This window comes from Erpetoichthys calabaricus, chromosome 6, assembly GCF_900747795.2.
Source record: "Erpetoichthys calabaricus chromosome 6, fErpCal1.3, whole genome shotgun sequence".
NCBI lineage: Eukaryota > Metazoa > Chordata > Cladistia > Polypteriformes > Polypteridae > Erpetoichthys > Erpetoichthys calabaricus.
The window spans coordinates 212879877-212895207 of NC_041399.2; the positions used below are offsets into that span (position 1 = coordinate 212879877).

The 15331-nt window shown below is 41.8% G+C and overlaps 1 protein-coding gene across 1 annotated transcript in view; it reads left to right on the forward strand.

The window, feature by feature from the left end:
* LOC114644108 (dynein axonemal heavy chain 5-like) overlaps positions 1 to 15331 on the forward strand; it is a 424175-nt gene that overhangs the window by 127701 nt on the left and 281143 nt on the right. Inside the window, 3 exon segments of the mRNA XM_051928807.1 lie at positions 2709 to 2871; positions 3856 to 3967; positions 7910 to 8038. Coding sequence (XP_051784767.1) covers positions 2709 to 2871; positions 3856 to 3967; positions 7910 to 8038 — 404 coding nt within the window.

Below are 15331 nucleotides of genomic sequence, written 5' to 3' on the forward strand. Positions count from 1 at the left end.
CGAGAAAGGAGGACCAGAGAAGTGTGTGAGGATTGTCCAGGATATGAATGACGGAGTGAGGATTTGGGTTCCAAGCAGCGTTGGGGTAACAGACAAGATACCTGGGAGTGCAGCTGGATGATAAATTGGACTGGACTGCCAATACTGATGCTCTGTGCAAGAGAGGACAGAGCCGACTATACTTCCATAGAAGGCTGGCGTCCTTCAACATCTGCAATAAGATGCTGCAGATGTTCTATCAGACGGTTGTGGCGAGCGCCCTCTTCTATGCGGTGGTCTGCTGGGGAGCCAGCATAAAGAAGAGGGACGCCTCACGCCTGGACAAACTGGTGAGGAAGACAGGCTCTATTGTAGGCACGGAGCTGGACAGTTTGACGTCTGTGGCAGAGTGACGGGCGCTGAGCAGACTCCTGTCAATCACAGAGAATCCACTGCATCCACTGAACAGGATCATCTGCAGACAGAGGAGCAGCTTCAGCCACAGACTGCTGTCACCGTCCTGCTCCACTGACAGACTGAGGAGATCGTTCCTCCGCCACAATATGCGACTCTTCAATTCCACCCAAGGGGTAAACGTTAACATTATATAAAGTTATTGTCTGTCTGTATACCTGCATTGTTATCACTCTTTAATTTAATATTGTTATTATCAGTATGCTGCTGCAGAAGTATGGGAATTTCCCCTTGGGATTAATAAAGTATCTATCTATCTATCTATCTATCTATCTATCTATCTATCTATCTATCTATCTATCTATCTATCTATCTATCTATCTATCTATCTATCTATCTATCTATCTATCTATCTATCTATCTATCTATCTATCTATCTATCTATCTATCTATCTATCTATCTATCTATCTATCTATCTATCTATCTATCTATCTATCTATCTATCTATCCTTTCCTTGTCTCTCTATTGTAAAAAAAAATCCATCAAGAAACAGTAGGGCATCGAGAAGACGTTAAGATCACAGAAGACACTTAAAAGATCTGCGAGACTAAAGAGATTGGCCACAGAGTGTCTCGCGGGAACCTTAAACATGAGACTTTGTGCCAAGAGATTGACCCAGGACCATCTCGCGATGACGTAGAAAATGAGATTCTTGCAAGACATGCCCTACTTACAACCAAATAACAGCACGGGGATTAACACACTCAGTCGTGGTTTGGCTTTGAGCACACACAGATCCAGGGTTCTGAGCGCATATAAAGCATATAAGGACAATATGTTATAGATGAAACATAGACGACTAAGCAAAGAAGGAAGCAGCGAGGAGAAAAGAGACTCAAAAGCGTTGGATAGACAAAAAATAAAAAGAATAATCTAGGTGCAAATTCAGAAAAAAAGGAAAGTAATTATCAGCCCGAAACAAGTGGAATTGAAAAAAAGCACATCCAATCCGTTGGCGCTATACACATGCAGAGCAGGTTAGAGATTATGAAAGCAATGGAATTGGAAACGCTCAAAGTTAGCATGATACACATGTGGAGAAAGTTAAAGAATATGAAAGTAGGTAAATTAGAAAGTATAAAAAAAGAAAGTAAAGATCACAGGAGCTCAAACAAATGGAAATTATTACTTGAGAAAGGGAAAATAATCACCATGGACCAGGTGTCATTAAAACAAAAGCAGGACAAAGCGAGGTCAGAAATAAAAGACAGAGTAGACACAAGGGGGCCAAACACACGAAGAGCAGATTACAGAAAATGAAAACTGGAATTCAAAAGACTCCAAAAAAAAAACGTAGGCGCGAAACACATGCAGAGCAAGATACAGAATATGAAAGCAGCAAATAAAGGATAGTGTCAAAACAAACACAGTAAACATCACATTAGCACAAAGAAAGAGAAATTATTACTCGGAGAAATAATGAAAAGGCGACTGGAGATCAAATATATGGACATAGGTGATATGTCAGAAGTATGTAAATATTATAAGGCTTTGAAGTTTAAGTCAAAAGAATTTCAAAAATGGAGTTCACCTCACATGCATTTATTGGTTACTTTGCAAAAAAAATTATTAGCTGCTGATGATGTCGATCGCTTTGTCTGGGCTGAAATTCCAAACAGAGAGAGCTATCCTGAATTATGGTACAAAGTCATTAAACACACATCTTACTGACCTCATGTAAAAGATTCAGCACGTTAGAATTCGAAAGATTCCAAATATTGTTTTTACAGAAGTTCTGAAATAAAAGTGAAACTAATGAAATAGCAACAATTCAAAGAAAAAAAAAATCCTAAAAGTGTGTATCCGTAAAAACAAAAACGGGGGTTGGCGAACGAAGAGAGCAGGGGGCGAGGCCCCCTAGTGTAGCTAAAGGGCAAAGATTTTATCCTTAAATCTGCATGGTCACACGGGTATTAAATGATGCACCTAACGTGCATCAACGTTACGCAGCACATAACTGGAATAGTGCATCATTGTCTACAACACCATGGCTGAAAATATGAGAAAAGCACCCAGAAGAGCGCAGACTAAAATTCCAAAAGGGTACCTTGATGACGTCACTTATGAGATGACAAAATAAAACGACACCAAAACTAAGTTAGAATGACACCAAAATTAGACACAACTGAATGGATAATGGATGTTGTGCTTTCTGATTGGACAGGTAGTGTAAATGAAACCACATTGCATGCTTAAACAATTTCAATATATACAGCACATCAATTTTTAAGGCTGTTTCTTTTCTGTTTGTAGAATACTCAGACCTCCAGCGGATTAAGCGGGAGCTCGCCCTGCTGCAGAAACTTTACAGCCTTTACAATTCAGTTATTGAAAGTGTTAATGGATACTACGACATACTGTGGAGTGATCTGGAAATTGACAAAATCAACAATGAACTTACAGATTTTCAAAATCGGTAAGTAAAGACACGGTTGGAGCTACGACAGAGTGTTGCGGCCATCGAGGCTTACCTTGTTTTTCTAGATTTTTAATTTTGCAATTGTTATTCTGGAAGCACAACAGCTATTATTATTATTAATTACATTTATATAGCGAGTTTCTCAGTACTCAAAGCGCTATCCACACACGGAGGAACCGGGAAGTGAACCCGCAATCTTCCACAATCTCCTTACTGCAAAGCAGCAGCACTACCACTGCGCCAGCTGTGAGGACCTATCACTGTGGCATCATGGCTCCAGGGTCCTGGTTTGATTCCCAGCCCAGTCCTTCTGTGGAAATGATACATTCCCTCTTTAAGTCTCACCCAGGGGATTCTGGTTTGCTTCCATATCCCACAATCACACAAATTAGTTTTGACAGATAAATGTCAATTAGTGGGCAGCACGGTGGTGCAGTGGGTAGCGCTCCTGCCTCGCAGTTAGGAGACCCATCTGGGTTCGCTTCCCGGGTCCTCCCGGTCGTGGAGTTTGCATGTTCTCCCCATGTCTGTGTGAGTTTCCTCCCACAGTCCAAAGACATGCAGGTTAGGTGCATTGGCGATCCTAAATTGTCCCTAGTGTGTGTGCCCTGCGGTGGGTTGGCGCCCTGCCCGGGGTTTGTTCCTGCCTTGCGCCCAGCAGACCCCCATGACCCTGTAGTGAGGATATAGCGGCTTGGATAATGGATGGATGGATGGATGTCAATTAGCTAAATGTGTGAGTGGGCACAGTGATGAATGGCCACCCCAACCAGGGTTGGTCCTTGCCTTAGTTCCAGCACTCCTTTAATAGCCTTTGGCTCAACTTGATGTTTAAAAAAAAATGGATTTCTTACACAAATGTTTCATATTTTGAATATCATCTGAAGTTTACCTAAGTCGAAAGTATTCATGAGACTTACGAATTTAATGGAAAATATCCTTTATACCAATTCTTGCTTTCTTTTTTTGTTATATTTTAAGAATACGCAAACTTCCCAAGGCACTGAAGGAATGGCAAGCATTTAACGACCTTAAAAAGACGATCGATGATTTCAGTGAGACCTGTCCTCTCCTGGAGATGATGGCAAACAAGGTGACCATTTCAAGTTCTATTTTAACAATTCTGACATTCCATTGAGATAACCTTTCTGGATTTGTCCCAGTTTTTGGTAACTGTAGGCAGCTGTAATCACATTTTGAGGAATGTCCACGTTCTCCAATAGGTTGCCTCCAGAAAGTACAATGAAGTTGGGACGTTGTGTAAAACGTACAGTGGTGTGAAAAACTATTTGCCCCCTTCCTGATTTCTTATTCTTTTGCATGTTTGTCACACAAAATGTTTCTGATCATCAAACACATTTAACCATTAGTCAAATATAACACAAGTAAACACAAAATGCAGTTTTTAAATGATGGTTTTTATTATTTAGGGAGAAAAAAAATCCAAACCTACATGGCCCTGTGTGAAAAAGTAATTGCCCCCTTGTTAAAAAATAACCTAACTGTGGTGTATCACACCTGAGTTCAATTTCCATAGCCACCCCCAGGCCTGATTACTGCCACACCTGTCTCAATCAAGAAATCACTTAAATAGGAGCTGCCTGACACAGAGAAGTAGACCAAAAGCACCTCAAAAGCTAGACATAATGCCAAGATCCAAAGAAATTCAGGAACAAATGAGAACAGAAGTCATTGAGATCTATCAGTCTGGTAAAGGTTATGAAGCCATTTCTAAAGCTTTGGGACTCCAGCGAACCACAGTGAGAGCCATTATCCACAAATGGCAAAAACATGGAACAGTGGTGAACCTTCCCAGGAGTGGCCAGCCGACCAAAATTACCCCAAGAGCGCAGAGACGACTCATCCGAGAGGTCACAAAAGACCCCAGGACAACGTCTAAAGAACTGCAGGCCTCACTTGCCTCAATTAAGGTCAGTGTTCACGACTCCACCATAAGAAAGAGACTGGGCAAAAACGGCCTGCATGGCAGATTTCCAAGACGCAAACCACTGTTAAGCAAAAAGAACATTAGGGCTCGTCTCAATTTTGCTAAGAAACATCTCAATGATTGCCAAGACTTTTGGGAAAATACCTTGTGGACTGATGAGACAAAAGTTGAACTTTTTGGAAGGCAAATGTCCCATTACATATGGCGTAAAAGGAACACAGCATTTCAGAAAAAGAACATCATACCAACAGTAAAATATGGTGGTGGTAGTGTGATGGTCTGGGGTTGTTTTGCTGCTTCAGGACCTGGAAGGCTTGCTGTGATAGATGGAACCATGAATTCTACTGTCTACCAAAAAATCCTGAAGGAGAATGTCCGGCCATCTGTTCGTCAACTCAAGCTGAAGCGATCTTGGGTGCTGCAACAGGACAATGACCCAAAACACACCAGCAAATCCACCTCTGAATGGCAGAAGAAAAACAAAATGAAGACTTTGGAGTGGCCTAGTCAAAGTCCTGACCTGAATCCAATTGAGATGCTATGGCATGACCTTAAAAAGGCGGTTCATGCTAGAAAACCCTCAAATAAAGCTGAATTACAACAATTTTGCAAAGATGAGTGGGCCAAAATTCCTCCAGAGCGCTGTAATAGACTCTTTGCAAGTTATCGCAAACGCTTGATTGCAGTTATTGCTGCTAAGGGTGGCCCAACCAGTTATTAGATTCAGGGGGCAATTACTTTTTCACACAGGGCCATGTAGGTTTGGATTTTTTTTTCTCCCTAAATAATAAAAACCACCATTTACAAACTGCATTTTGTGTTTACTTGTGTTATATTTGACTAATGGTTAAATGTGTTTGATGATCAGAAACATTTTGTGTGACAAACATGCAAAAGAATAAGAAATCAGGAAGGGGGCAAATAGTTTTTCACACCACTGTAAATAAAAACAGAATACAATGATTTGCAAATCCTTTTCAACCTATATTCAATTGAATACACCACAAAGACAAGATATCGAATGTTCAAACTGATAAACTTTATTGTTGTTTTGCAAATCTTCACTCATTTTTAATTTGATGCCTGCAACACGATCTTTATAGACCCAACATATATTTATACTTAAATTAAGCCACAGATAACATTAACTGTCCACACATTTACTGAAGCCACTTATTTGAACATTTTACTTATTTTAAACTCAGTTTTAATACTGTGGCACCCGGACGGGGCTCACGCCCAGCCGGGACGCCCAGGAAGACAGGAGGTGGGTTCATTCCTCCTCCAGACCGCGAGGGGGCGTCCGCCCTGGTTGTATTGGGGGCCACGGATACAGAGCTTGGAAGCTCTACCCTGTAGGGGCCCGTGGTCACCGCCAGGGAGCGCTCCGATGCCTGGAAAGCCCTGGTCCTCAGCACTTCCGCCACACCTGGAAGTTCTCGGGGGAAGACGACCAGGGACACCAGGAGTGCTCGTGGGTGCGCAGCCGGTACTTCCGCCACACTGGGGAGTGCCGGCGGAAGATTAACGGGAGGCACCTGGAGCACATCCGGGTGATTATAAAAGGGGGACGCCTCCCTCCGTTCAGAGTCGGGAGTGGAGAAGATGAGGTCTTGGAGGAGAGGACTGGAGGCGGACTTGAGAAAAAGGCATTGGCAAGAAGGCCTGGACTTTTGGGGGAGTTTTGGGGTTGTGTGCACCTGTGTAAATAAGTATTTGTAAATTAACGTGTTGTGGTGATTCAAACGATGTCCGCCTGTCTGTGTCCGGGCCACTTACCCCAATATATGTATATATATATATATATATATATATATATATATATATATATATATATATATATATATATATACTATATATATACTGTATATATATATATATATATATATATATATACAGTGATCCCTCGCTATATCGCGCTTCGTCTTTCGCAGCTTCACTCCATCGCAGATTTTAAATGTAAGCATATGTGAATATATATCGCGGATTTTTCACTGCTTCGCGGATGTCTGCGGTCTACAGTACGTGTGCTTCCTCAGTTGATTTGCCCATTTGAATTGAAACAAGGGACGCATTTGAATTGAAACAAGGGACGCTATTGGTGGATGGCTGAGAAGCTACCCAATCAGAGCATGCAGTTAAGTTCCTGTGTGCTGCTGATTGGCTCAGCGACGGAGTGCTGCATTAACCAGGAAGTACTAATCTCACTCATTCAGCATTAACGTGCACAAGCGCCAACAGAAGATGCAAATGATTGCAGAAAAGGTAAAAGTTTTGGATATGTTGAAGGAAGGGAACAGCTACACCACTGCAGGACACCATTACAGCATCAATGAGTCCACAATTCTTTTTATTTAAAAAGGAGGAAAAGCATATAAGATCTACGGCCGCAGTGTCTTTTAACCAGAGCGCAAAATGAGTTGCAAGTGGACGTTGTAAGGCAGTAGTCTGGATGGAACCTGCTTTAGGGATTTGGATTGAAGAGTGCCGGAAGGAGAACAACGGCAGTGCTACACAGTTGCCTGAAGAGGCTCCTTTAGAAGAGCTGTAACGCTCTCCTTTGTTGTGCAGTAAAATTAAACTCATCGTTATCGGACTAGTCATCGTGTCATTGTTGGTGAGTAACCATAATTAATTATTTACGTACAATACTTATTACATGTACATAGTTTAGTGTCACTGTACACACATTTTACTGTATACAATTTCTCTTGCATTGTACGTATTTATTGCTGGTGGCCTGTCTGTCGTAATGGCTGTAACATATGTGATATCAGAGACGCTCGATATCTTTAAAATAATATTTAGGTTTTACTGTATGTAAACTGTGTTTACATACATAATTTCAACGAATCTTACCTAATATCTAAGAGAATACAAAGGGTTTATGCTGTATAATTGTGCGTGAAATGTTTATAATAGTGTGGGAGAGTTTATAAGGGCTTAAAATATATAAAAATAACCACATGAACATATGGTTTCTACTTCACGGATTTTCTTATTTCGCGGGTGGCTCTGGAACACAACCCCCGCGATGGAGGAGGGATTACTGTATATATATATATATATATTTTTATTTCCCTACAGGCGATGATGTCAAGGCACTGGGAACGAATTTCCCAATTCACCGGCTATGTCTTTGATGTGGAGTCTGAACACTTTGCCCTAAGGAACATCATGGAGGCACCCCTGTTAAAGTATAAGGAGGACATTGAGGTAACTTCATTAAATACTCGGTTTTATCTAAAGTAATTTAAGATTTGATATACTTTGTTAATCCCAGAGGGGCAATTGTCTTTTCACATGACTTTTGTGGGTTAGAGCGCAGGGTCGGCCATAGTACAGCGCCTCTGGAACAATTTCTCAGGTTAAAGGCCTTGCTTAAAGGCCCAACAGAGTAGGATTCCCCCATAGCAGTAATGGAATTTGAACCAGTAACCTTCCAGATTCCAGTGCAAAGCCTTGGCCTCATTGTGGATGAAATATGGGCTGGGAAATCTGGGTACTCCATTTAATTATGACAACAACATAAATAGGTGCCAGCAGCAAAATGATCAGGAAACAAAGGGAATGGCTCCATCCTCCAATATACTGTCAGCCTGGTGGTTAAGAGTGCAGGACCCCCATGAATAGCAAAAATCCATGAATATGTTCAACAATGAACCAATATGGTACTGATTTTCTTATTTGGACCACAGATTAAAAAGCTTGACAACTCTTGTTTTAGATCTATCCATAAAAGAAGGATTTTATTGATGGTTGTTGGGCCTGTGTCAGGCAGAGTAAAGTTCTTATGTTTGGGGTCAAACTTGAGTCTTTACTAAAGTAGTAGGACTTGATGGTGTCATGAAATGGAGTTTCCAAATAAGTGTGAGACCTCCAAAAGCCACTACCCATGTTGGCCAGGATCTTCACTGGTCTTCCTAGTGGACCTTCATCTGACTTTTTAGCCTGACCCCTAAGGCTACCTCCTGCCATCAGCCAAAATTATAAAAAAAAAAAAAAGCCCCATAAGAAGACGGATGACCACAAACCCCTGGCTTATAGTAAATGGGCAAGCCAAAAATCTTTATTAAGGAAAGATATACCTCAAAAAAAAATTATAAGAGAAGGTTCAAAAGAGCTAAAAGAGGCACAGACGAGTGGCCTGAAAGGCAATCCACTGCAAATAAGTCCCAATGCGATACCCAAAAATCAGAATCCATAAAAAAGCGATGATGAGTGAATCCTGCCTAGCTTGCTTTGCCGTGAGTTCGGCAAAATCCCAAAAACTTTTTGGGGAACTTTGTCGAGCTCTGCAAACTGCATAGACGTCAATGGGGATGGAGGAAATGAAGTGTCTCTGAGGGGTAAGGAAGCATCTGTCAACTATGTTGGACCAATTTATTGTGGCCAAAAATGAGATCTGAGCTGTGAGGCAGCAGTGTTAACATCAAATGACATGGAAGGAACAATAACCTCAAACAAAATACAGCAAATGGCCACAAATAAATATATTATTGCACTTGCTGAGTTCCAGTTTTTGGGAACACATTACCAATCCTAGGAAGGACCGGCTTGTTCCATTAATAATTTCCCCTTGGGATTAATAAAGTATCTATCTATCTATCTATCTATCTATCTATCTATCTATCTATCTATCTATCTATCTATCTATCTATCTATCTATCTATCTATCTATCTATCTATCTATCTATCTATCTATAATAATAAATAATTACAATTTTTTACATGCATATAGTGCTTTTCTCACTACACAAAGTGCTTCCGTGAATTGGGGAGCCATTTCAGCCACCATCAATGTGCAGCACCCACCTGGATGATGTAATGGCAGCCATTTTTGCACCAATACTCTCACCACACATGAGCTATTAGGTAGAGCGAGAGAGACAATTAGAGGTAGGGGGATGATTACGGGACTATTATGACTAGGCCATGGTGGGCAATTTAGCCTGGACATCGAGATACCCCAGGGATCTTTTATGACCACAAAGAGTCGGGACACTGGTTTTATGTTTCATCTGAGGGACGCCACCATTTTTACAGCACAGTGCACTGAGGCATTGGGATTCACATTCAGACCACGCGGTAAGCGCCCCCTGCTGGCCTCAACCAACACTTCCAGCAGCAACCCAAGCTTTTTCCGGTTGGTCTCTGGCCAAGTACTGGCCAGGTCTGAACATGCTTAGCTTTTTATTCTCCAGATGAGGGAATTTTTTAGGGTTTTATTTATTTATTTATTTATTTGGGTGGCACGATGGCGCAGTGGGTAGCGCTGCTGCCTCGCAGTTGGGAGACCTGGAGACCTGGGTTTGCTTCCCGGGTCCTCCCTGCGTGGAGTTTGCATGTTCTCCCCGTGTCTGTGCTGGTTTCCTCCGGGTGCTCCAGTTTCCTCCCACAGTCCAAAGACATGCAGGTTAGGTAGATTGGCGATTCTAAATTGGCCCTAGTGTGTGCTTGGTGTGTGGGTGTGTTTGTGTGTGTCCTGTGGTGGGTTGGCACCCTGCCCGGGATTGATTCCTGCCTTGTGCCCTGTGTTGGCTGGGATTGGCTCCGGCAGACCCCTGTGACCCTGTGCTCGGATTCAGCAGGTTGGAAAATGGATTTATTTATTTATTTATTTATTTATTTATTTATTTATTTATTTATTTATTTCATAGATTTTAGAGTTTAAAGTATATTTTATACAACTACCTATGACACTGAGGTCTAAGATACATTTTTATAATGAAACTAAGTGTGCCAGAGCGTGCCTTTATGGCATCATCCCCTACCCTACCCCTAACCATTGTTTGAAGTTGTAGCACCGGGCGCAGTAGAATCGTCTTTTCTGTTTCCGATTTCTGCGCAGATGCTTTGCACTTTTTTCTTCCATGAAGAAGATAGAAACACTGTTTAAACAGTAATAAACCTTTTCTTATTATCATTATTTCACTGGGTCACAGTGAGGCCAACTTCAAGTCTAGTTTTAGATGGTAGCTCATGCACATGGCTAATTATGCATGAAGGGGTCAATGTTAATTTTCCAGTGCCAGTAATTGTTATATTCTCATTACGGTCAACTAATCTACCCCTCAAATCAAAATAATGCAGGTTTTTCTTTTATCTTATACACACATAGGGTGGATGGCTGGAATATTGAACAGGGGGTGACACCACATATGCCCTGGAGTACGAGTCATAAAGCACTAAAGACTTCCTAAAAGTTCCTAAAGCACTTCCCACTAAAGGAGGATATTACCGTTAACCCAGTGTAAGAGCGAGTTTTGAGAGTCCGCTACTGTCCTCACCAGAATTCGGCGTTGGTTCTTCTTGGCTTGCGGGCGACCTCTGTAGCATGGCAGACTGAGTCCTCGATGTGTGGAAAGGCACACAGAGATGACCACCCCAGTTTGAGGACTCTTTGCCAGTTGTATTTTTACTTCTTTTATAACACAACAGTGGAGATACCAGCACTGAGCTACCCAAGAACACTTCTTTTTTTCCCTTCTCCACCCACCAAATTTCTTCTCCCTCCTCCCTTAAATAATCCATCAATAAACTGTATTAAAACTTCCTGGCATGAATTCATGCTTACACCAAGTTAGTAATAGGGGCACAGTCCTCAGCAATAAAAACAAGCTCCATAGAGCACTAAAGGCAAAAGGAATTGCCTGAAGCAAACTTAATCCAAGTTGAATAAATTCCAAATACGAAGTCCAAAAACAGTCAAAAGAAGTCATAATTCCAGTAATCACAAAGCACTGTGAGACTCAAAAAACACTCCCTGAAAAATTTTCTAGTGCATTTGAAATAAACAACCAGGAAGTGTGGAACACCCTCCGGATTTATAAGGTGGAGAGCAGTTCCTGGTGGTGATTGGCAGGTGACCCCACCTCTTAGAAGTCCACCAGCAAAACGCATGGAAAATACCAAAGGCAGCTTAAATATGTAGACAAATCCCAAAATAAGAAATGATGCCCATAAACAGCATAAATCAAAGTATCAAAACTTAACAAGAGAGAGCTAAAACATGAATTTGAACCCGCAGCAACACTGGCTGAGACGTGACACAGTACACATACAAGGAAAGTTCTAAGCATGGCTGCTACAGCGCTGTGATGTCACATTGTCCTCGCTAAACATCATGGAGTTCTGGGAAAAAAAAAAAATTTAAACCAGCCACAAGGCAAACTTAACAAGAAAATATTGGGCGGACAAGGTCACTGGCAAATGAAGCATATTCGCTGCAAAAATGCTTTGGCAAATTTTGCCGATCAACATTAATAGCGAGAAATAGTAATTAATAAGAAATGGCAATGCTTATAGAAAACTCCAACAAATGAATGATTCCCAACTCCTGAGCCTTCTCACCCAATTCACATTGGGAGGGCTCAGGAGAGGTGATGTCACCTACAAGGAACAGAAGTACATTTAAATGGACTGTACACAATTACAGAATTACATATGCAATTTACAAAAAGAATAAACAGACGTTAAAAATAATAACTCAAAATTAACAATAAAATATAAAATACACGTAACATTAAACAAATTGATATCTCAAATCAGGATGAAGTGAAAAAATGAAACAAACGTTTTTTATATGGTGCAGTTTTTCCTTTACTGAAGACGAAACAAAAACGCTATTTGAGGACACAGCCTGCTCCTTTAAAGATGGCTCCACGACCATTCCTGTAATGGACCAGGAGTCCCAAAAGTCAAAATGCTCCCTGGGTGGGGGGGTGGGGGTAAGGGGGATTTCCCATCAAACCCCAGCTAGATCCAGAACCAAACACAGAATCTTTATAAAGTTAAAAGATTTATCTTTTCACGAAAAATGCATTGTCATACTGTGAAAGCTCCAAAGAGCACAAAAGGCATGAAGAAGTTGCCTGAAACAATAAGGCAATCCAAAGCAAACATAGACCCAATGCAGAATCTATTTATGAATGCAAAAACAGAGCATGACGTCAAAAAATCCAGTAAATCGTGGAAGCACAAGGCACAGCAAAACACAAGAGCTCACCAACTCCAGAATGCAGTTACAGAGGACTGCCAGGAGCTACGGGAGAACATCCAGATTTATAGGACAGAAGGCAGTTCTGGACGGTGATTGGAGAACCACCCACAAAGCACAAATAATATAGCATAGGCGGAGAGAACAAAGCTCAAAAAAGTAGATTAATTTTAAACAATAATGCAAAATTGAACAAAGTGAATACGTACTGTAATATGAGGATATAAACCCCAGCCAGGGGAGGAACCCTGACCGAAATATAACAAGGTCCTCATGACGTCATACACATGCATGCAGGCCACACCCCTCGACTACTGGTGGCATCATAGGAACTTGTTCCAAAATCGATATGTGTGATATGATAAATAACCCAAAATAAAAGAAATGAAAAATAAACAAAATTTTTTTTTTTTTTTACTAACTCCTGACTCATAACAACCCTTTGCCAGGAGTGAGGAGCCCTTCCCAAGTCATGTACGTGCTGGCACACTTTCTTGCACGCCCCTGGACAGCCACATACAGTACGTCACATTATGACACTCATCCAGGCCCTGAAGAAGTGCTCTAAACTGTCATCTTGACCGCCCGTTCCATTACTGTCATTTATGAAGTCACCAATTTTTGAAGTGCAATGCCTATTCAGTGTGTCGCCAAGAAGGTTGGCAGCCTGAAGTACAGTTCAGAACAAAACAGCATTTTCTGGGCACTTCCTTTTAGCGGAAACAAAATCCCTTAATAAACTCCAGCCACATGGGAATCTGCAAGAGAAAAGCAAATTGGAAAAATGAAAATTCTTCAAAATTGATGTCTTGGCTCTCTGGAGGAAAACCTGGAAAATAAGAAATGGGAAGTAATTCATTTGTATTAGAGATGGTGATGGAAAACAACGTGAAGTAAATTTAAAAATGGAGGAAAGGTTAGCTTGAGAGTAGAATTTGTCTTCCAGTTGGAGGGCTGCTTAACAAAAATGAGCCGGCAAAGCAAGGACACCAGTGGTTTAAAATTATGGATTATTTTTAGGGTAGTGGAGTGGCATGGTGGCCAGCATGAGGGTCTCCCAGCTCTAGGGGCACACATTTAACAAGCGGCTTGCTTCCCTTCCAGCTGGTGTCCTCTATCTGTCCATGTAGGTTTCTTGATTTATGCAGATTTCAACCCATGGGTGTTAGATGTGCCTGTTAGGTTAACTGATGAATCCCACATTGAGTTGGGGTCTGTAAATACAATGCAGAGATGCGCCATTGAGGGTTGGGTCCCCCTGCCTTATTCTTGATTTTGCTGAAGTAGACTCTGATCTCACATCCCTGAACTGGAAAAAATGGGCAAAGATGATGGATGGATGGATGGATGGATGGATGGATGGATGGATGGATGGTCTATGCAGGTATTTCGTCCAATTTCTTCTCCACATTCCAAATATGAGCCTCTTAGGCTAATTGGTGGATCTAAATTGTCTCCATGTGGTTTTTTGGCGTGAGTTTGTTCTGCGATGAACTGACACACCACCCAGGGTCTGTTCTCTCCTTTTGTCCAACACTACTTGATTGAACAGACAACAGTGAAGCTGCATATAGGGAAGAGGTTCAGAATCTGACAGAATGGTGCAACACCAACAACCTGGTCTTGAATACCAAAAAGACCAAAGAAGTTATTCTGGACTTTAGGACCACTAAAAAGACCAATCACAGTCTGATAACAATCAATGCAGATTCTGTGGAGAGAGTTTCCAGCTTTAAGTTTCTAGGAGTCACCATCTCAGAGGACCTGTCCTGGACTGACAACAACTTGGTTATAATAAGCAAAGCACAACAACGCCTCTATTTTCTCAGGAAGCTAAGGAGAGCTGACCTCCCTCAGAAGCTGCTGGTTAATTTCTATAGATGCACTATGGAGAGCATTTTAACTAACTGCATGATGGCCTGCAGGTACAACAGCTGCACCAAGGCTGCTAAAGAAGCCCTGCAGCGGGTCGTAAAAACAGCAGAGGCCATTATTGGGACTGAATTGCCATCACTCGAACTCTCGTATAAGACTTTCTGTGTGAGAAGGGCCAAAAACATTCTCAAGGACAAAACTCACCCTGGAAAATTTTTGTTTGAGCTCCTCCTGTCAGGCAGACAGACGCTTTAGGTCAATCCGTGTGTGCATAAACAGACTAAAAACGAGCTTTTTACCATCTGCCATAAACTTTCTGAACTTTAATTGAACATGTGCAATAAGCTCTAAGCGGCTGGGATGAGAATCAGCACCTCCAAATCCGAGACCATGGTCCTCAACCGGAAAAGGGTGGAGTGCCCTCTCAGGGTTGGTAGCGAGATCCTGCCCCAAGTGGAGGAGTTCAAGTATCTCGGGGTCTCGTTCACGAGTGAGGAAAGAATGGAGCGTGAGATCGACAGGCGGATCGGTGCGGCATCCGCAGTAATGCGGGCGTTGCATCGGTCTGTCGTGGTGAAAAAGGAGCTGAGCCGCAAGGCGAAGCTCTCAATTTACCAGTCGATCTATGTTCCTAC